The sequence below is a fragment of the Limulus polyphemus genome, unplaced genomic scaffold (genome assembly GCF_000517525.1).
Source record: "Limulus polyphemus unplaced genomic scaffold, Limulus_polyphemus-2.1.2 Scaffold2549, whole genome shotgun sequence".
NCBI lineage: Eukaryota > Metazoa > Arthropoda > Merostomata > Xiphosura > Limulidae > Limulus > Limulus polyphemus.
Window position 1 is genome coordinate 65,910 of NW_013668159.1, and position 23,908 is coordinate 89,817.

The 23,908-nt window shown below is 30.4% G+C and overlaps 2 protein-coding genes across 12 annotated transcripts in view; one reads left to right on the forward strand and one right to left on the reverse strand.

Moving 5' to 3' along the window:
• The window catches only part of LOC106467264 (leucine-rich repeat and guanylate kinase domain-containing protein-like), a 21,209-nt gene extending 7,766 nt beyond the window's left edge, over positions 1 to 13,443 (forward strand). For 8 of the 11 annotated variants that reach the window (XM_022395403.1, XM_022395404.1, XM_022395407.1 and 5 more), the window contains exons 4-14: positions 742 to 924; positions 1,204 to 1,328; positions 1,807 to 1,860; positions 2,997 to 3,086; positions 4,297 to 4,464; positions 5,390 to 5,496; positions 9,491 to 9,604; positions 11,094 to 11,187; positions 11,822 to 11,938; positions 12,672 to 12,870; positions 13,232 to 13,443. In XM_022395403.1, coding sequence (XP_022251111.1) covers positions 742 to 924; positions 1,204 to 1,328; positions 1,807 to 1,860; positions 2,997 to 3,086; positions 4,297 to 4,464; positions 5,390 to 5,496; positions 9,491 to 9,604; positions 11,094 to 11,187; positions 11,822 to 11,938; positions 12,672 to 12,870; positions 13,232 to 13,305 — 1,325 coding nt within the window. In that variant the 3' untranslated portion in view covers positions 13,306 to 13,443. The remainder of the gene's footprint in view (positions 1 to 741; positions 925 to 1,203; positions 1,329 to 1,806; positions 1,861 to 2,996; positions 3,087 to 4,296; positions 4,465 to 5,389; positions 5,497 to 9,490; positions 9,605 to 11,093; positions 11,188 to 11,821; positions 11,939 to 12,671; positions 12,871 to 13,231) is intronic. The other 3 variants (XM_022395412.1, XM_022395411.1, XM_022395413.1) reach the window with 3 other exon arrangements.
• A 2,803-nt stretch (positions 13,444 to 16,246) lies between these two features.
• LOC106467266 (mitochondrial intermembrane space import and assembly protein 40-B-like) lies at positions 16,247 to 23,269 on the reverse strand. The gene is made up of 3 exons (XM_013927595.2): positions 23,077 to 23,269; positions 20,081 to 20,170; positions 16,247 to 16,756 (listed from the first exon to the last, which is right to left on the reverse strand). The coding sequence occupies exons 1-3, from the start codon at positions 23,096 to 23,098 to the stop codon at positions 16,443 to 16,445; spliced, it is 426 nt and encodes a 141-aa protein (XP_013783049.1). The 5' UTR covers positions 23,099 to 23,269; the 3' UTR covers positions 16,247 to 16,442.
• Between the last annotated feature and the right edge of the window lie 639 nt (positions 23,270 to 23,908).

Sequence of the window (23,908 nt, forward strand, 5' to 3'; positions counted from 1 at the left end):
ACAGAGTCTTGTGGCTGTGTTTATGAGGTTTTTAAGTGTATTGATTGACTGGTAAATATTAAAAAAAGGGATTTTGTGTTTTTATGATATAGGAACTCGGTTAATTAATAGTATAGGTAATTTGCTATTCTCTTAATTAAAAACATTTTGTTTGTTTGCAGTTAAGCACAAAGCTACACAATGGGTTATCTGTGTTGTACCCAGAAAGTGTATCGAAATCTGGTTTCTAGCATTATAGGTCTACATACTTTACCATTGTGCCACTGGTGAAGATAAGACAGGGCTAGCTTTTTAACTGGTAAAGTTAGAACTGGTTCTTGGAACTTGGCAAATTTTTTTAGACTAAGTGTTTTGAGTTCTAAATCTTCTAAACAGACATTGTTTAGTAACTAAAGGGCTAAGAATGAATGAACTTATTTCTTGGTTACTATTTATAATACCAACTTTGCTATGAAAACACTTTTAGACAAAGCACAGCATAAAGATAAAATAAAGAAACTGTTAGGTAATGAAGACTAGAAATACAAAATGCAATAAATAATATTCAATAAAGTGTATCTAGCTTAATGATCTCCTGTTCATCAGAAATACTGCAGAAATATAAGTATTTAAATGCATTGTAGTGAAATTAATAGACAATTACATAAATACTACAAAAACTACACAATTTTAATCTCAAGTTCAACTCCTTCAAAGATCATTGTGTGAATTTTACATTAACTACTTTTTTTTTTATTTCAGATCTGAAACCTCTTGGATCGCTTCCATTTCTTCTTGAACTGAATGTTTCTCACAATTGTTTAACAAACCTTCTGGACTTCAGTCCACCATGGAATCTAATGAAGGCAGACTTCTCCTATAATAATATCAGTCAGATTGAAGATTTATCAGAATTTCATACACTGTGTGTTCTTATTTTAAAAAGTATCCTTTATGTAATTTTGCTCTTCTGTTTTTTGGTTAATTTATTAAATTGCCATTAATGATATCCTTATTTCAAAATCTTATGAACAAATAGGTTAACTGGTTTCCCAAATATATATAACAAGTAATAATGACATGGTATTTCATTTTGCATAGAATATTTGATCCACAAGTAGAACATGCCAAAAAAAGATTACTTAAAGTTACATGATTTGATACAAAAGAAGAGAAAGATGAGTAAGTCTAGATCAAATATGAACCCTTAACCTGAGAGTCCAGACAACAAGATTTCAGAGTACAGAGGGCTTCACAATTGCAAAAGTCTGTCTGATCTGGACCTGTCCAGTAACTGTCTTACAAAAGTTTCTTTTCTGAAATGTCTTCCTCTTGTTAGGCTGAATCTGGTATTTAATGAATTTTTTGTTTTAATTTGAAAATTAGACTTGGATATTATAAGTAATCTATTTCACAATTTATCCTTGATAATAGAAAGTTATAAATATAAGACAACTTCTCAGTTTTTAGCTTAACTTTTCTAATAAATATATTATTACTTATAATAAAGAACGCATAACAAAGTATTAGTTCAAAGACTAGGTAGTTCAAAAAGTTGCACGATAACATTTTATATTTATAATTAAAAATTAATGTGCTTTTAAATAAGTGTCAATTTGTAATTCCCCAAATATAGTCCATATAAATTATGTATGAAGTGTAGTGAATGAGGTTGAATTGTGAATACTTATGACATTTTGAAGAAAAATGAACTTTATTTAAAATGACCTCTGGAGTAGTTTTAGGTTAGATGACCATACAGCAAAATGCACATGCGTATTTTATCCTTTCTTATAATTAATAGCATAGGTGTTTGTATATTTTCAGAGCCACAATAAAATCAGATTCATTGAAAACTTGGAAAACTTAAAGTTTCTCCAAGTAAGTATATTTTATCTCAACATTTAACATAACGTGAAATATAAAAGATGAAAAGACTCTAATATTCTTAATGCTTTGTAAAGACACTTAACCCTTAATTTGAAAAAACAATAAAAATTTAACAATTGCTATTAAATTATATAATGCATTTTTAACTTCATAAATATTTGTAATGTTTCTATTGTAGAATATATTCTCTGTTTCAGAAAGAGTTGCCATAAAAGTTTAAAAAATACTTATAACATTTTACTTGGTGTGTATCAGTGAGAATCAGTTTTCTTGCATGTTTCAATCTATAAGGATTTATCAAGAAGAACATCTGAACATAGCTTAAAAACATACAGAAGTCAAAATGCTAATCAAGCAATACTTAAAGGAGATGACCAAATATATGTTTTTATGAAATACTATAAATAGGATAGTCATTCTCTATACATGTATTGTTACTAGATTATAATTATTTATAGAAAACATGTTCATAAAACATTTATTTAGATATAATTTTGAGAAGAAAAATTAATCATAATTTCCCATCATATGATGGGCATTCAACTTGTTCTCCATGTTCTAAAATATGTATGTAAATTGTACTTAGTAAAATGCAACTTAGATACTGTACATAATGAAATTGTCCAACACCACATGATGTCCTTGGTTACTGATGATGGGTTGAATTCCTTGAAACTAATATATATTAGTAACAAGTGGTGAATCTAAGGTTAGACTGGGCTACGTGTTTCCTTGTAGCCACAATTTGTAATTCTTATGTTGAGAGAACAAAATATAAACACAAAGAAGTCATTTTACAACCAGTGGAAAAAAAATTGATACAGTTTGTATTATTTCAAGTAGCATTAATATATCTCGGCAGTTTGTGAACAAGAAAAGCATCAGACGTTTGAAAATTATTGTGTTGAAATATTTTTAATTGTAAAAAAGAACTTTGATATTTATGTTACCTTGTTTCTTATGGAAGTTTGTTTGCATTTTTGTAATTTTTACAAAATTACTAACAAGTGAATTTCTTATTAAAAATAAATTTGTAGGGGGTATTAAAGTTTTGGATGTGCTTTCTTGGGTCATCAAAACTTGAAAGAAAAAGATTTCTGTGTACTTTTTTATTTTCTGATCAACAGGAGCTAAATCTCAATTGCAATCAGATTTCTAGCCTAGAGAGCATTAACAGTTGCTATGCTTTATCATCTTTACAACTGGAAGACAATCAGGTGATTTTAGTTTCATTAAATTTCTAGACTATGAAGACACTGCATAGACTAAATGAAATATATATTTCTGGTAAATATTTGAATATAATATAAGATTTAACTATGAACCTTTCAGAGAATTTGTTGTTGGATGTCCTTCTGGTCTATTGGAGATAATAAATCACTTTGGATTTTCCACAGCTCTTTGATACTGGAGATTCATTTCTGTCTTCTTACTTTAATCTTAAGTTATTGAAGTTTAATTATTGGAGTGTAATATTAAGAAAAAGCTCTACCTGAGCTTTTTAAAAAAAATATTCATAATAGCTCTTTCTTAGATATAGTTTATTGATGGGAGGGAATCATTCCTTCTAGAGCTGTAGGATGTTAGAGAGAGGGATTCTCAGGTGAGTCAGTCCCCAGTTAGAATAGGTTATTTATTGCTCAAACTGTCCATTCTCGTTAGATTGAAACAAGAGGATATTTTAATGTTGTGAAACAGGTGTAGGGGAAGTTTCTGGTTATTGTGAGAATTCAGGTGTTGAAGTACCATTAGGAAAGACACTGTAAAAACAAGTAAATTGTATATAGAGTCCTTGTATACTGTGTATCTTTTTCTATTTAATAAAAGCATTACCTAGTAAGTTATTTCATGATGCTAAGAGTTCAAAATAACTTAAGATTTCAGGGAAAATTTAAAAATATGAAATATGTTTTACTTTAAATATTGCTGCAAGGTTGGGAGATTGTGGGGTATGTCATTTCCTCCAACCCTGGGCCTCTTTCATAGGAACGCAATTGGTTTCATGTATACATACTGAAGATGAATAAAGAAGAAAATTGTTAACTGTGTACTCATCTATCCCCATTATAATATACAAGCAACACATCCTGCCTCAGGTTCAATTCAGAAAGTGTTTATCCTACTAAAAAAATCCCACGAAAGAGTAGCTCCTTATGTAACTTTTCTATTTTTCAGTTCCTCAGAGTATTTGACAGCTATAACTATTGATTTTAGTGATTTTATTTTATTTCTAATATAATGCATGTGTTAGTAAATTAATACTTTCTGTTTATGTACATTTTTTATTATTTTAATATAAATACTACTGTAAGTGTAAATACCAAATGCCTAGCATGTCTCAACTTTTAAATATAGTATTTAGAAATGTCATTTTGAAAACTTGGTGTATTTATTAAATACACTCTTAAATGCTTCTTTTTACTACAGTTGTTAGATTTGTTGCAACTCCATCACCTTGGTGGACTTAAGCTTTTATTCAAACTGAGTCTGAAGAGTAACAAAATCTGTGAAAGAGTGGGCTACTTTGACTGGGTACTGACAACTCTGCCTCAGCTGAGATGGCTAGATGGTACTAGGTTAACTGTGACAGATAAGGTATATTCAGGTTTTCAGTTAGACAGCTTATTGAAGATTGGAACAACTCATATGTGAATTTAAAAGATAAACTGTTATTCTGTTTTTTGTCAGATGTAATTGGCAGTTGTGAGGTTTTCCTAACCCTTGATAGTTCATTGGAAAGTTTGGGGGCTTATAACTCTAAAACTTGGGGTTCAGTTCCTGCAGTGGACACGGTGCAACAGTTTATTGTGTAACATTTCACTTTAGGCAAAAATGTAAGGATTTTTCTAACAAGTCACAAATGTGACATCATAGTACATATAATTATATTGCTTGCTTTAGTAGCATGTTTTACACAGCAATCAAGATTTACTTACATCATACACTCTATAAAGTAATACTTATACAATTTTTAAAAAAATGCTTGATAGTTTTTTTGCTAGAGGCTAAAGGTCCAGAAGCACTCCCAGAACAAGCTCAACACTACAGGAAACATAACCATGACTTTCCAGTTAAACATGGTGTAAAATAAAGCTGTTATAAAAATGTCTATTTTTAATATTGAAGAAATCTAAAATTGAATAATAGTAAAACAAGACATCAGTAACCTTGTATTATCTAGTTTGTGATTCAATTATCTCCTGAAACACCAATTAAATTCCATAATTGTTGTGGCTAAACAGCTGTTGATTTGTTTAAATTACTCCCAAATACTGTGCTTGTATGTGCTGACATATATTTGTATGCCTGTGAACAGTACTTCTTTCTTTCATTGACCTATTGTGTTCTATTTGTTCATGCTTAAAACTTACTCATGTTTCAATCTGTTATCCAAATTATTAATAATTGTTTCAGCTTAAGCAAAATGTTTTGTGTTAGTATGGATTTTTCAATGTTTTAATGTGTAAGAAGTAAATTGAGATTGATATTTGATTAATAAATGATCTTTCTGGTCTTCTAGGTTTTAACAAAAAATAAGGTACAGCCTCCTGTGGATTTGCAAGCTTCTACTGACCACCTTACAAATATAATCTTGTCCTATTTACAGCCTGCTAAGCTTCGTGCAAGGTACATATTACTCTCTTCATTCTGAATTTTTCTTTTTGTGTACAATGAAAATAGGGTGGTACTGATTACAATGTTGGATTTTAAGCAGAAGTTTTACATCATATAGAAACTTCAGTAAAATAAGAAGAGTGACTTAGAGAAATATGACATATATATGACTTTGTCACCTTGATGGGCTTAAGCTTTTGTTCAAGCTGAATCCAAAGAAGAACAAAATCTGTGAAGAAGTGGGCTACTTTGACTGAGTATTGACAACTCTGCCTCCTGTGGATTACTTCTTATATTCTGAGAACCAGTTGTCTAATTAATTCTTTAAGGTTTTTCTAGGCTTCCACCAGAGGGAGTTGATGCTTCCATACTATTTGATCTGATGATCCCATAATTCCTGAATGGTGTTTTAAGTTGTTTATATTCAACTTTAAATGTTATAAGTTCCATGATCAACTGGACAGTTTCCTTTAAAGAAGTGCTCTTACCCTGGTGCACATATTATCAACTAGTATAGCATGTAATTAACAATAGGTCTAACTTCACAACTAATTTTAAACAATCACTTGCTAATTTTCTTATACCTATGATACTTCTCATACGTGTATTCTGGAATTTGAAGTAACAGGCAAACCAACTAATTAACTCTAAACCAATAATCATTCAGCCAATATAACAGACTCACTAATCAGTCAACAGTCTCTACAATCATATGATGAATGATTTTTGGCTTGAAACACCTTTCTGGATTATGGTCTGTTGCACTTTAGGTTAGTTCTGGTTATTATCTTGTGCTTGTTGTAACTAGACATTCATTCCCTTGTGGTATATTTATTGTGTCCTGCACAGGGATTTCGTGTGAAAATATTTGGAGCAAGTCTAACCTTACATCTGTGTTCCTACACAAGGTCTATTCCCTGTATACACTCTTCTCTATGTTAATTATAAATACATCATATTGTGCAGAGAAGCTTCACACCATGAAGGGAACTTGTAATGTTCCTCTTGCTGGAATTTTATAATCACTTGCTGCTTGCACCAATCCACCTTCTTTCACTTTTCTAGACAATTTCCCAGATTTAATTACCAAATTAGGTCGAACAATAGTAACTGTAGAGCTAGTGTCCATCAAAATGTTCCAAAACTTCCCTTCAATATATCCATAGAATCGTGAACTGGCTTTTTTGAATAATGAAATGCTTATCTTATTTTGGTTAACTCTTGTTTTCAGATAGCTAGTTAGTTCCTTCTTGTTCAGTTTGTTTGTTTGGGCTCTCACATTCATTCTTGGGATATCATATGTTTTATTATCTGTTGATTTATCACAGTCTCAGCTGTAATGTCTATGTTTCCCACATCTACGGCAGTCCCCTTTTTCTGTTATTCTTTGTGAGAAATTTATATTTTTTCACAGTCTTTTGTCAACAGTTCCTGTTAATATTTTTTTTTTATAAGTAGCAGTTGAAACACCTATTTTTCTGTGGATTACTTCTTACATTCTGAGAACCAGTTGTCTAATTAATCCTGTAAGGTCTTCCAGGCTTTCATCAGAGGGTGTTAATGCTTCCACACTGTTTGATCTTATGATCCCATAATTTCTGGATGGTGTTCTGTGTTGTTTATTTTCAACCTTAAACAATACAAATTCCAATGCTTCCACACTATTTGATCTAATGATCCCATAATTTCTGGGTGGTGTTCTATGTTGTTTATTTTCAACCTTCAACGATACAAATTCCATCATCAACTGGACTGTCACCTTTAAAGATGTACACCTACTTTGCTTTACCCTGATGTACATATTCTCATCTATTATGGCATTTATGGATTACTTGTGTGTTAATAAATCCAGCATTATATCACATAAAGCATCTGATTAGATCATTGGGAAAGTAATTCTACATCTTCATCATTTTTAGCTAAGATCTCATCATCCTTCTTCAGTACTCTGCTCCTTAACTTTACAAAGATCCTTGTTTATTTCCAGCACATTTTTTTATCCTGCTTCAAGCAAGTGTCATTATATTGTAGTTGTGTTGATATATTATTTTTACCAAAATAATTCTCCTTCTGACTCCAGTGTTGTAAAAGTTTCTCTTTTTTTTTGACAGGTTATTTTGGATGATTTGTTGAAAAAAATAATGCAAAGTCTAGACCATGTGATGCATTAACTAAAGCATTTTATTTCTTCAACTACAAGTTCAATGATGGGTACAGACTCAATGTAGCTAACAATAGGCCTAACTTCGAAAATAATACTAAGCAGTCACTTTATTTGCTAATTTTCTCATATCTGTGGTACTTCTTGTGTCTTTATTTCTTTTTCTAAATACACACTCAATATTCACAAAATTGAAGTAACAGACGAACTTACAAAAACTCACTAAGTCAAATAATTAAGCAACTACTGTAACAGACTTTCTAGCCAATCAATACTCTGTACAACCAACTCTAATTTTACCAAATATTTTAATGTTTAAATAAGTTACCCTACTTCCAAAGATTTTCTAGTTATTAGGGAGTGGTGATTATTTTTCAGGGAGGCAGGGGGGTTGGAAATTGCTATTACAAAACAGTAAACCTCAATTTTACTGTACATGTAGAAATATAACCCACCCCTACTTCCATGCTTAAAACATTGACCCCTTTCCATCTCTAAAAATGCCATTTTTTGACAATTACATACTTACTCAACTAATTTTGGAAAGAAATTCATAGATAGGAGTTATTTAGTTTACCTTAATGTTTGTGATACTAATAACACTATACAAAAAAATGTAAATACAATGCTCTAGGTAAATTATAATCGTCATACAGATTCAAAAGTGGTTCAACTTTATGAAATCAAACAATCCTGCTACTGCAGGTAGGATCATTGATGGCACCACGTGTCATCCAACAGATTTTGGTTTATATCATCAGAACACATAATAGCTAAACAGCTCCAAAACCTAAGATTCCTAATACAGGAGGTGAAAGAAGTGCAGGCTGTCCTGAGTACACTATAAGTTGAGAGTTCTGCAAGAACAGTCTGTTTCACATGAACAGGCAAGACGTTGTTGTCTGTGCCAAAAAGAGAGTAGGAAGAAGCTCCTTAAAAGGATGCTTCTTTGTACTACATATCCTTGAAAACTTTGGCCTCTTGTCTATAACTTTAAATTTTGGGGTTTTAAAATTTTTGTTTTATACATGTTATTGACTATATGCATAAATTGATAACAAATTTATCACAAAAATAAATAAATCAGCCATGCTTTATGACAATCCAGTTAGAAATATGTCTGTGGTATCTTCTTGTGTTAAAAAATTAAAAATTTGGGGGTTTTAAAATATTTTTTTATACATATTATTGACTATATGCATAAATTGATGACAAATTTGTCACAAAAGTAAATAAATCAGCCATGCTTTATGACAATCCAGTTAGAAATATGTTGGTATCTTCTTGTGTTCCTTTTCATACACATACTTTTGTTAAGAATAGATTACTTGTATTATCCATTCTTGTGTTGTTCTTTTCTTAGAGCAAAGCTACACAACAGGCTATTTGCACTTTTTCCACCATGGGGAATCAAACCCTATATTTTGCATTGCAAGTCGATAATATTATCACTGACCCACTAGGGTACCCTTTTTTTATGTGCTCAATATACCACATTTGTAGTTGTGCAACGTTTTATAGGATTCATAAAGTTATATTTAATTTGTATCTTAGGCTTTTTATGGCAGTAATTCTCTGTCATGTTACCTTAACTGTAACTTTTTGGGTTATAACAGTTCCATTTTACATGAAATAAAAGTTCTGTGGTTTCAGTGAGAAACAATACAAGTTAAGATACTTTATTGAGTTAGGAAAAATCTGTAAGTAAAATAATCTGCTCTGTTTAGTGAAAAGTGTAGGATTTCTTTAATTTTAGATGTTTTCAATTAGGATGGATCTTTGAAGAAGAATTAGAATCATGGAAAGTTTTTACAGGGTCAATAATAAATGTTTATTTTAAAACAGCTTTCTCACAGATAAGCCTTATCCTACTTTGTTGGTGGTAGGCCCACGAGGATCAGGAAAATCTTATATTGTTCAAAAGCTGCTGGAAGAATTTCCTAAAGATTTTGGCTATCTGTAAGATATATCTGTCTTTCTAACTTATTAAAACCTCGTATTTAAAATCTTTTATAATGTGTATCTATTAATTATGTACAGTAAGGTAAGTTAGACTCAAATTCTGTGAAAGGATATGAATACAGGTATTGATCTTTTGAACTGTTTCAACCACACTTAATTTGATTCAAATAAAATAATTATAAAATTATGGTATTAATTTATTTTAAGAGAGTTGTAAAATAAGTGAATGTGTTTATTCACAAAATTAAATATCAGATTTAATGTCTGACATTAATTAAAAGTAGTGAAAAAAAGTGTGAAATCTATGTATATTGTTTGTTTCCTAAGTGTTTATAAAGTTCATTTTAACATACACAATCTTATGTTTTATATGCATCATATTTTATCAAAAAAACCCTGTAACAATAAACGTTCTAAAACTTTGTAAGCCATAAAAAAATAGTGTGCTTTCAGGTGTTATTTTTCCATTACCCAAAGTAGAAATTATATTAGAAGTACTTTGGACAAACTTAGTAAATTTCAATGATCTTCTATGAATACCAGCCTTAACTATATTTACTTGAGATTTTTTCAGTGACTTTTAAAGCAGATTTAAGAACATAATAATTTAAAAAATAATAATAAAGTTTCTGCATCTTGTTAAGGAAAATAATTTATGAAGCCGTAGTGGTTTATTCAATTTGTGTAAATCTGTTTCGGATGTTTTTGTAGCTGTTATTCCAGAAATCTTATCAAAATTATCTAAAAAGAAAATTGATGAAAGACACAATTTGAAAGTAACAAAGAAATATATACTAAAACTAGTTTTATAAGTTCCAAGCAAAGTGGTTTTACAGCTAAAATAAAACTTGTAAAAAAAAAACAGTAATTCATGATACTATTTAATCATTGTGCCTCGTTTTGGACTGACTCATTGCCGACTATCAAAAACAGTTATTAGATTGGTAAAAAAAAAAACAAGCTACTGAAGTACTAATTATAACATGGTTCACTCTGTGAAATTAAAGTGACTTGTAAACATAAGTACTTTCCTTAGTTAATGTTATTGTTTCAAATGAGAAAATATGGACGTCTAAGGATTTAGATTGAAGAAGTGCAGATATCTGGTAAGGTTTTGTATCATTTTATTAAAGATATGAAGTACCAGCCATTGTTTCTAATTTGGAATATAGAAAAAAAAGAATTATTAATTCATTCATTATTCTTGTCTTTGTTACCTCTACCAATCTTGTATCTTCGTTGTGATAATTATACAGTCTGTAGTTAATATTAACAGTTTAATTGAAATAATCATTAGTAAACTTTATAAAGAAATGATGAATTTTTTTTATTATCTTACATTCTTGGCTCATATAAACCTAAAAAATATACATAAATTTACCGATTGGTGTAATGAATATTTAATCATATTTCTTTTATTTCCTTGTCTCATAAGTCATATAAACTTGTCAGTTTCTATCACTGTCTAACTAACTGTTTTTTACAGGGTGGCTCACACTACTAGAAACAAAAGAGAGAAAATAACTGAACGGAAGTACTATTTTGTAAGTTCTGCTGAATTTAGAGATCTAATGTTGAAGGTAAGATAAGAATTACTGTTACCTAACAGTAAGAAAAGTTTCTTCAGTTAATGTTGGTAACAAAGTTGAAAGTAAAACAATTTTATTAATGATATTTACTTTTGTAGCCAATTTCCATCGTCAGATTACAATTTTGTTACCTTACACCAGTAACGATAACATAGGTGTATATTTGTAAAACAAAAGAAATAGTAACTAGTAATAGGAGTTTAACATATTTGCAATTATTATGTGAAAACTTTTTTAAAATGTAGTGTCACTAAAGGTTCCTATTCTAATTTGTATACAATTACAACAGTTATGCAAATATGAATATTTTTGGGGAAAATCTTTACAATTTTGCAAACGTACATGTATCATAGTAAATTCTACTTATGAAACCAGATTTAAGTTGTTGAACTAAAACTTATTTAGTTGAATTCTTAAATAAACACTGTAAAATATTTCTGTTTACAACTTTTATGCACTAAGACAAATTTTGGGTGAAAATGCAGCTTAAAAGATTCTTAAACTTATTAAAACAGTATCTAATTTTCAGCAGCTTTTTTTTTATAACACACACAAAAAGATTGTTTATTTGACATATAATGTAGTTTCATTTTCCCTGTGTTCTTACTTTTTTCTATCTTTGTAGGGAAGCTTTCTTCAAACTTGGCAGAGTCCAGAAGGAGAAAAATATGGGCTAACTTGGAATGCTATTGACAATGTAGCAAGTGAAAAAAAATGTTGCCTGGGATCAATGGAACTAGAGGTATGTTCATGTAAATCACTTACAGTAAGTGTAGGCTGTTTTTGTTAAAACTGACAAAGGTTTTATTTAGAAAACGTATATAACAGTTTGCTTTATATCACTCTGTAGGTTAACTTTGATAACATTTATATAATAATTGAATTACCAAGTTTGGGTCATTTTCATTATTTCTCACCTGCATTTCTAGAAATTATCAAAGTTAGAAGTAAAATACACTTGAACATGTTGAATTACTGTGTTGTTGGAATTAAAATTCTCCCGTTAAATATTTGTTAAAATTGCACATGCATATAATTTATTGCACAAGAGGTTAAACAGTTGAATTTTATGTGTGATTAAGAGTTTACCCTGTTACTATAATTGAATACAGAGGAAGTGCTCTGATCTTTCTCTTAAAGAACAGTTTTTAATAAGCTATCTAGTAGTTCTATGTCATAAAACATGGTTAAACTTCAGGATTGACAGTCTTTTGTGATATATTATTTCATAAATCCCAGTTTGGTTGAATGTTACTGCTATGAATTTTAATTACATATCATCACAAACCTATTATATTGTTTCAGAATTCATAGTTATCTTCTGTTTGGTTTCACATTTTCCTTTTGCACTATTAGAAAAATTCTTTCAGCAGTATCTAGCTAAATAAAGTGAGAATAATTTTGATAGTTTTTGTTATATATACATATATATTATTACGGGTATATTTCATTAGTCTTTAACTCTGTATCACTAGGGGGCTCTGTCTCTGTCGTATAGTCATCTTAAACCTATACTGATCTTGGCTTTCCCAGAAAGTGAAAGCATTCATAGACTTCAGCTTAACAAGCTACAAGGTAATGAAACCCACTCTCAGTGGGCAATATCTCGAAGACACACATACCAGAAATACCAACAAGACTATCCAAAATTGTTTGCAGTTGTAGTAAACACTGGTTAGTAGGTTGCATTAAATATTCTAATGTGTCTTAACTTTTTCAAAATTTATAAAACAAATCAGTAAGAAAGTGTTTTCAAAATAGCAGTAACTTGTTTGTAAGATACGAATCATTAAAATTTTTCAACAACGATATATTTGTTTTTATAAATTTTATTTTCACGAGGCTGTTCGTTAGAATGTTTGGCTCTCGTTGTCTTTTACAAAACAACATATCCATAACCAACAAATTTCTTATCATTTAATTTATGTATACTACTAGTTATGTTGTGCATAAAAAAGATTGTCCATTGTTCTATATCCCAAACATTTCAACATCAGTCTGTCGCTAACAAAATGTTTATTTTACTTTTTCTTAGATAATCTCCAGGAAGCATATCAACAAGTGCGACAGTTTGTAACTTCACAAGGAAACATAGTAAAAAACTATTAATGTATGTTCTGTGCTACTCTTGAAAAGAAATTGTTCTTGATATCATTTTACTGTAGTTATTGTTGTATTTTGTTTAACAATAATTAGTGTTTATTTATTATTTATGAATGTATTTGTAATCCTTATTATTAAAAGTTAAACCAGTTTTAAGTTGGTAGTAGTTTTGAGGTGCATATCAAAAGCTTCGATTTAACAATAAAAATAAACTGGAGTCGAAGTCATCAGAAGTTAAAATCAGGTTTGAGACATTTAAACTTTTACAAAGAAAAAACGTACTTATTCATAATTGTCTAATTTTTTTTCCCAGATAAACATTATCTTCTTCAAAAATCACACTTTTTGTTTTAAAAAAAAAAAATGTTAAGATTTTGAAGTCTTTTAATATATTCTGGTCCTTCAGAAACCAATATGTATGTAAAAAAAAAACTATATACTGTGTTAACCTTGATATTAATGCTTTCATGCTGGTAACTTTTGTTAATTTGAGCAAACCATTTTTTGCCATATTTTTAACTTGAATTTATTCACATGTCATCATGTAATACAATCGGTGCTCACTAGAATGGCAATGGAAATGCTGTTTTGCTTTTCTCCAACAGATTTATTCTGAATTGTGTATTCAGTAGAATACGTTGTTTTCTGGTAGAAAAGTCACATTTTCTGTTTGTAACCTGTAAATCAGTTTTTGCTTTATTTGCGTTCCATTTTTAATTGTTAAAATGGATGTTGAAAACAGATTCTCTGGAAGCAAAAGTACAATCTCAGAACAGGGTAGTTTAGACAGTAACAATGACGTTGCTACCTTATTACAATCATGGATATAGTACAAAGTAGACACTACCAGGTACATTGCCCCTTCTCCACCTAACTTCCAATTTCATGGTGCTTCTTCAATGAATGTCAGTATTGACCATAATGGTGACATTTTGCATTTTTCAATATAGTTTTTTTCCTCATGTATATTTTTAGATATGATAACAACAGAAACAAACTGTCATGCAGCTCAGAAATACAGTAACAGCTCATAAAGAACTTTTGGCTCAATAATATATAAGTATAGGTTATAAAAAAAAAAGAGAAACAAATATGATTTAAGCATAGTCACCGATCCATAGTGCTTCTTCTCAATTAGTCCAACAAATTAACCAAGTACATTTGTTGATATTAATAACTTTTATCTGTAGTTGGTGGACCATGGTAAGGAGTAGTGTAACAACATGAAAAATTGTGGTGTTTGATCGAATGTAATATTGTTTCAACACTATGCTTCAAATAATTTACTGTTCTCAATCTGAATCAAAAAGAAATTGACACCCGATGCACATACATAATATATGGATATCTTCCTTACAGTAAAGTTGTGGCAATTGGAATTCGATCGTCGTGGTTAGTAGCTTTTATCTTCACCTATGTAATTATTAATTAGCAACTATTTTTTGTTACTAATTAATATTTGTAATTACATGATTGTATAGGCTACTAACTATGACAAATATTTCTGTTACTAATTGCTACATTTCTCTACAGCTTCAAGGCAAAATTTCCACGAGATCTTTAAAACATTTTATTTCATGCGTTATGGATATTCTTTCAACACCCTGGAATTTATTTTATTTTCAAGAAACACTGAAAATACACTTGAACTGTTGTAACTGTGTGTGCATAGCCATCAACTTGTTAAACTAAGAAAGTTAACACAGAGGGACGTATACAACGAGATGGTAATTATAGTTTTGATTGGAATTATCAGCTCATTTGAGTGATTACCCAAGTCACTTAATTGTAACAATTTCAGTACACTCATGAGTAAATCAATGGATTTACTTACTGAGTTAATTATTCAAATATTATTGCAAGATCTAAGAGCAAGTTGTAAACACATTTTCAATGTTGGTAGAAAATTGTATTATTAAATTCAAACTGTCACAGCAGTTCCATTGTGATTTGCATTATGTGATAATAGAAAATACTGTAATAAAAAACCTAGAAAAACACCCATTTTAATTGTATAAGGCTATTGTTAATGAAAATAATACAAAAGTAAAAGTACCAACACGAGCTCTGACATTTTTTTTAAAAGGTTTTACAGACCACAGATAAACTTTTGGTTTTTCTGCAGGAATCTTTACAGAGGTAAGTTGCACAGATTTACAGAACTTGAAACAAACCTTAACACGTTTATTGCCACCAGTAGTATTAATAATTCCTACCCTAGTTCCAACCACAGTTTTCTTTTTTTAATGAATCCAGGTGTCTAATATTTATATGGGTAACTATACTGTGTTTAATTAGCTCACTGAAGCCACTTGTAATATGTGACCCATCGGTGGAGCACATGGCAGCAAACATGTTAAAAACCCGTGTAACTGCTCATAGAACCTGTAAAACGTGTAGTTTCAGAAACAAATTTTTTTGCTCCTCATTTACTAAGAACTGAATTTTAGTGTAAATGAACAGCAAAAAAATTGGTTCTGTGACTACACATTTTACAGGCTGTTCTCGATTGTAGTTATCATACATATGCCCTGAAGCAGGCACTTGTTATGGCCATGACACATGGATAATCTCAGTTACAACATAAGAAAGGTTTTGAAGAAGTACTTTGTGCAAGTTTATAAAAAACAGTAATAATGCACAAATAATTAAAGAAATAAAATACACGAAACACCCAACTAATTCTAACAGGCCAAATTTATCATTCTAAAGGGCTAGAGTAAAAAGAAAATCCTTAATTGTTAGGTCGAAGATGAGAAATAACTATGCTTGAAATAGAGAGTTAGGACTAAAACCTACACAATTATGACTCGTGTTTTGAGGCTTTTGGAAATATTAATATTTTTCTAATACTGTCAGATTACAATCACAAAGCCTGTAAATTTGGGTCTTACTTTAATTTCCGTATTTCACATAAACTTCTCAACATATTCATACTTGTAAACACTAAAATTGATCAATATTTTATTTACATTACTATTTCTACAAGAAAAAAAAATTACATACACTAATGGTGATTCCTTTATGTCAATGCAAGACATATTTATACAAAACACTAGTACCACAAATAAATGATTATGTTGATTCTTATTTCAACAATGGTCTAACCTACTCTTCAAAATACATTAATATTCATATATAATTTACTGTTTTAAAGTTGTCCTTTCTTTATCAGTATTTGATTGGTTTTCTTCTGTATTGCTACTTGACATGCTATCATTTTTAGTATTATCATCTAATAGTTCTTTATCATCATCTACAGGGTATAATCTTGGATACTTTGTCATGCACTCTTGCATGTCTTGAAACTTTTCAATACAGTCACTTCCTTTAGGTTCAGCTGTGCTATAATGAAAACAGGAAAAAGCTTCTCGAAATTCGGGTCCACATGGCCCTGTTGCCATCCCACCTAAACAAGGACAGCTCCAGTTTATTTCCCCATTAGGTAAAATGAGTCCTGAAAAAAGTAAGAATATCTGAAAGTGTTATAATTTTATTCTGCTTGGCACAGCATTTCTATGTTAAACATGTTTTAAGCTGTTTTTCTTTTCAGTTATTTGGATGACCAATAAAAACCATCTTTTCGTACTTTTAGGATACTGTAACTCATGCATTTTGGGGAAAAAAAAAGTGTTTTTCATCTTTCTCGGTTTGGACACAGTGAAACATTTAAGTGACTCAACTATGTATTGCATGTGTATTCACTAATTAGCTATTTTCTGTGTTCTCGTACAAGAACAATAATTTGTAATGTTGTAAAAAAAGAGTTTGTTTCCTTCTCAGTGAATCGGGTAATAGCTAGAAGTTGCCACACTCTTTTTGCCTGGTGGGCCTATGTGCAGGTCTTTTTATTCTTAATATTGATTCTGTATGTAGAACTAGGCTTGCCCAGAGTAAGAAAATTAGCTTTATATTTTGAGAGCTTTTACATGTTACTTAGGGTATACTCTCTTTTCATTTTCTGTTTTAGTTTAACTTGTCTGATTCATTTTATTTTACTTTTAATTTGACTTAAATGAAATTTACAAGGGGAAGCACAATGAACTGGTATTCGAACCTATTAAAGGTTTTTCACATATCTCTTGCCAGTTTTACACTCCCACTAAACACACTTGCCCTTGTGTTTTGTTTTGTATTTGTGCATTTCTGTACAATGAAGCTGGGGAGAGTTCAGAGAGAAATGCACTCTGTCATTCAGTATCCTTGAACCTCCAGTTAGCGGGCCCTAACTGACTACTCTGGGATGAAACAAAAAAAATATTGCATTGTTTAAAGTGTTTAAGAGACAAGACTATATGTCTTTTTTCTCACATATTTAGAAAAAACAAAACTGCTGGTAATCTGTTGATCCAGCCATATGCAGATTAAACATTATATAACATACAGGAAAATGTCTGAAACGATAATGATTACATGTTTATTACTACTTACACAAAAGTAAACCAATAACATGAGAAACAAAAGACCAGTTCATCACATATCAACACACAAGACTTAACCTGTACTGGATCATGTTTAGCATATAAAACTGTAAATGAAACTCCTACATACTTGTTTATGTTTTTTGTTGTATTCCCCACATAATTCCCATTCTTTACAGGATTTAGTGTTGTATTCCCCACATAATTCCATTCTTTACAGGATTTAGTGTTGTATTACACACACAAGTCCCATTATTTACAATATTTAGTGTTGTATTCCCCACACATAATTCCCATTATTTACAAGGTTTAGTGTTGTAGTCCCCACATAATTCCATTCTTGAAAAGATTTAGTGTTGTATTCCCCACATAATTTAATGTTATATAAAGTTACATCCTTTACATAGTTCCATTTCCCAAGAGTTCAATGTTATCATTAAATATGGTAGTACTTAATAATACGGATCAATAAGGAAAAAAATGGTAGCCGAAAAAAATGCTTTCCCCAAAGTTGCCTTATAAAAACCATTTTCACGAAAAACCTACTGGGATACATTGACAACAAAAACAACATTGTACCTTGAATTACAGTGGCAAAAGGTTGAAAATTGCTCTGTACAATGTTTTTAAAAAGTTCTAAAACAACAACTATTTTGGTTTGCTGACTTTTCACATCAGAAAGTCTAGAGCAAAAACAACGAAGTCACTTGGCCCAATATTCTCTTACAGTACTTGGTTCAATGGTGGTCTTCTGCTTTTGCCCTTCCCAATAAAAATCCATATGTAAACAGGTATAATATAAATTGTAAACATATCATGCACGTACTTAACTATTGTTTCAACCCAATAGATGGTGCTAAATATCAATGGATAGACATGCAACAGTTTCTAAAGGTAAAGTATATACTTCATACAGGTAAGACATAAAAAGTAAACAAACAAGATAAGTGTATAAAGCTACCAAAGTAGGGATTAAGTTTTATAAATTTGTGATTGTTGTTTTAATTCTTGTTTCAGTACTTTTTGTAGCAAGATCCCTACTTCATTTTAAAATTCATAATTTTTTAATACTCTTGTAACTTTTATGCAGTCTCTTTCTTTACAGGAATCAGTATTATATAGTTTACACGGTTCCATTCTCTATAGGGTTCAGTGTTATATCCGTTACACAGTTCCATTGTATACAGGGTTCAGTGTTGCATCCTTTACATGTTTACCTTTTTTTTCAGTTAACACAAATATTCATACATAAATAACATTTAAGGACAATGGGGGAACTGCAGGTCCTTCTGGACTGTCAGATCCACTAAAATAATATATATAAAAGAGATCAGCCCTTATCATTCAAATATTTATCGAGCCTTCCTTTACATTTACTGCTTCCTTCACATCTGAAAGCAACACACATCAAAAGCCAATCACCCTGTTATAAAAGTAAAATTGTCTTAGCTGAAGATGATTCCTATCCTGCCAAAATTTATATTTGTGTCCCCTAGTGCAAATCAAAATGATGCATCAATACTATCAGTTTCCTTAACAATTTTAAATACATTAATCAGATCCCCCTCTGAGAAAACAGTTGTGGTTGGAACACTTATTATTGTAACATGATCTATCATTGGGTGTTTTTTTTTTGGATTACTTCATAAAAATAATGTAAGATCTTCTCCACTTAACAATATCATATTACTTTACACTTTTTATAATGTTTCAACAGGCTATGTTCACACTGATACAAGTTGTAGGCCCAAGATCATAATTAACTTTTAACACAAACTCCACAACTAAATATACTTATATAGGCCTAACTTCAGATACAACATTTCAATATAAAGTGCAGAACATACACCTAATTTAATCAATGACGGATAAACGAACACATAACTCACTGAATAACAAAACAGAATAAACAATAATTTTGTGACACTGAACTATTTGACTGATTACACACTGAATTCTCAATCTCTACTGAAATGGCTACTTCATTAACTGATACTTTAAAAAAAAAAACTGCTTATTCGTATTTATAACTAACATGCTCATCTAGACCTTAATTTCATGTGCCCTCTAGCTAAAATCTAAATTAGCAAATATAGCTTACAAAAATATTTCTATAAGCCATTCAATAATATCATAAGTAATGGTTGTTTAATAATACAAATCTAAGTATATTAATCTTGTCATTACTAAGGTCTCTATTACGTCACACAAGGGAAATATTACTGTATGAAAGTAAAGAATAATCTAGAATGTAGGAAATGTGAAGGACAAGCATGTTTATCAAGTGTATTATGAAAATATACTTTATCTTCCAACATAATAGAAATACACCTCTTAAACACCAATTTTTTTTAACTTACCCTGTACTTCATCATCTGTGCTGTGTGGTAAAGACACCTTACTTGGTGTTTCATGATCTTCCTTTGAAACAAATATTACTTTGTCTTTTCCTAGAAGAAAATGGATGTTCCTAGTTTATTTTTAAAATATTTGATTCACACTAAAACAGTCTATAAAAGCCCAGATCTATAAAACCCCAGATTTTAGCACTTTGAAGTCTGCAGACTTACAAGTATCATTTTTGATATGAAGTTAACTATAATATATTAAAAGGATGCAACAATACAAAGTTGTGAATGGGATATAAAAAAACAAGAAGTCTTATTGCAAATTGTTTTTTTGGGTTAACCCGTCAGAAGTTACTGCACTCTTCAGTTATTTAACTGATCAAATAATAAAAAATCACTTTAATACATAAACAACTGATGTCCTAATCACAATTTTATTAAATGAACAATATTTATCTGAACAAAGTAAAAATTCATTTATCAAGAAAATTAAGATACAAAGTTAGGACTGATAATGTGTAAACCCTTTTCACTAATGTTTGTGTGTTTTCTAAGGTATACACCTTATCATTCTTTGTTATTAGCAAGATAAACACAGTTGTGTACAATGATCTTTCAAGCACTATCAGAAATAATTGTACTAGAAGATATTACTGAAGAAAAGTCCATGAATAAATTATTCAAATTTACACAGACACAGCTTAAAAATACCAACGCTTTACTTATCCAATAATCCTAACATAAGTTAATCGTTTTAAAACTTATCATTTATTAATTCGAGAAGTTGAGGCTACATCAACTTGCACATTTGACAATTGGTTTGATGTGTTAATCAGTGCTTTTGGATTTATCAACAAATCACAACATACATTCTCTTCAATGTGAAAAGAAATTAATTCACCTCCCCTCTTGTACGTTCTCAAAAGTATACACTATACTGTCTATAATTTTACTTTCACTAACAGTATTTGTTAAAATATTTTATATATACACTTCTATTATTTCTTATTAACATTATGAATATTATTTTGCATTGTTAGCTTGGTTAATGGATTTAGAACTAATCTCAATCTCCTCAGCTTGTGAACATCATGAACTATTACTGGAATTATAGATAAAAATATTGCTAACAGCAAGAGTATCCAACTAATTGAAATAAATGCATTCTGAGGAAGAATAAAAGAACAGTATACTTAATTAGCTTTACTCATTCCTAGGTTGATTTTTAGTTCTGATCTATGTACTATTAGCGGCTTGCTTTGATCATAATTCAATATAAAATATAATTGTTTCATTATATATTTGTCAGATACAGAGTTATATGTGTTGACATGAGTCTTTCTTACTAGACAGGCTTCAGTTCACTATTCTACTAAAATTATCTTAAACCTACATTTGCAAGTATATTCAATGAACATCTGTTCTACTAGTACTACATAAGCTGAATAGTTGTATTACTCTTTAATACTAACTTCCTTTCAATCTTATCTTTTTTTTCATACTTGTAACTGCAAGAACATACCAAATATTTATTTCTAACTTAAGTTCAAACTAGAAATGTTAAGACTACAAGTAGAATTATATGTTTATATAGGGTGTAATTTGTCAAACTTCCAGTGGGGATGACAGAATACCAAACAAGAAAACATACTGATCAGACATGACAAACCTAAACTACACAATTTAAACAGCAAGACGATCAATAAGTTACTTATATATATCGAATCGATTACTAAAAAAATAAAATTTAAATATATATATATATATATTAAGATAGAGAGAGAATTTATACAGAATGAAAACTGAAAAGCCAATTAAAAAACTACCTATGCTACACAGCATTAAAAGAGCATTTATCACAAGTACTTGCTCTGTTATGAAGGGTAATGTCAAGAAGTGAAACAACAATAAAAGAAACACTGTACACACTTTTTTTTCATCTGGGGAGATAAATTCATATACTGGTATATATATAATATGCATAACTATTTATGGTACAGGTTTTCAAAATTTAATCTAATGTATATAAGACCCAGTGTGTGTCACATCACACTTGACTTCTCAAAATAGGAGTCATAAAAAATTAAAGGCCAAGATGCATTTATCCAGATTGAATAGTTTGATTATTGTCTGCCCATTACGATTTTAGTGATGGGGGTGAAAGGGGGCCCATGAGTGTGTGCCATGAAACCTTAAAAGTGTAGTGAATGTTGGTATAATAAGCCTAAAGTAAAGACATAGTGTGGGATCACTTAGCCTAGAGCCAAGTTCATAAAATTTATCATGAAAATAAAATTTTCAATTCAATTTTCAAACTTAAATCGTTTCCGAATTAAGCTATTTTGTGTTATCACCAGCGTTTTTAATAAAAAGCAAGCCTCTTTAATCAGCGTAGTCTCTAAATTATGAAATCAAGTTATTTTTTCCGATTTTGTCGTCTGTACATTTCGTTTTATACTTTCAGTACAATGAGTAACAACAATATATTTATTAGGTTATACCGTTGTTGTTAAGAAACAGGACATAAAACCCATCGTTGGAACGTTGTGTTACCAAAACGCACTGGCTTTTCTAAATATTAGAAGTTATTTTAACTGATTTTTACCAATAATTATTCTATGAATACACTATAAATTCATTTAATGAATGATCTCAATTTTAATTGGCTAACAAAGGAATTTACAAACGTTTGACTACCTCGACTGCACTTTTCTGCTTCTTTAGTCTTTATTGATTTCGCAAAATATATTTCAGTTAGCCATTAACTGTGAGGTTAGGGTATACTATGAGGTAGGGGTGGTAGTACTTGCCCTGTCATTTTGACGGGCTATGTGCTAGTAGCACTAATATTTGACGGTTTTGGATCCTTGTAGGCTTTGATTATGTAGATAAGTTTCCAATTCCAGTCGTAAAACTAAAGTCTAAAGCCTACTCCGTGTCACGAACTTTTTAATTTTGATTTAACACAGACTATGACAAAAGTCTATAAATACTGAAAGAAGACTCACCAAAATCTTTGCAGTATGACATTTGTTAAGCTTCAAGTTATTCTTTATTTAATTTATCGTTAGTAATAACTAATATATTAAATTCTTTCCTAATTTTAAACAAAACAATACATGCCCAGTACTAAAAGCAACACGTGATCCACAAACACGATAGGTTTGAATATGCTGCTATACACATGCGATAGGCCTCATGTGAAAGAGTCTATGAAACGAGAAAAAATCAACCACAATGTTATTTTCTAACTATCTGCTTGAACTAGCCGATGTATGAATATAGTGGTGTATCTCTATATATATATTTATGTATGTATTTTCTTATATATAAATACTTCACATCATTATATTCTCAATACTTGTTTATATACAAACAGCTGAATGAAATAGTGGTTTAGAAATTATTACAGCCGCATTTTATTTGTGCTAACTTGAAACTGTAGATTAGGTGGCGTCCGAATACAGGACACTTATTTTTTTGTTGCTGTTGAATTTCGCGCAAAGCGACTCTCGGGCTATCTGCGCTAATTGCCTTTAATTTAGCAGTGATAGACTAGAAGAAAAGCAACTAGTCAACAACACCCACCGCCAACTCTTGGGTTACTCTTTACCAACAAACAATGGGATTGACCATCTCATAATACGTTCGACGTCTGAAAGTGCGAGCACGTTCGGTGGCGGAATTTGAACCCGTGACCCACAAATTGCGAATCGAGAATCCTAACTACCAGATCATGACAGACCCAAAGCACTGACAGAGCGCACATATAACCTTCATGATACATACATTTTCACTAGAAAATCTGCTACAGTTCGTGGTGACCAAAACTAAAACAGT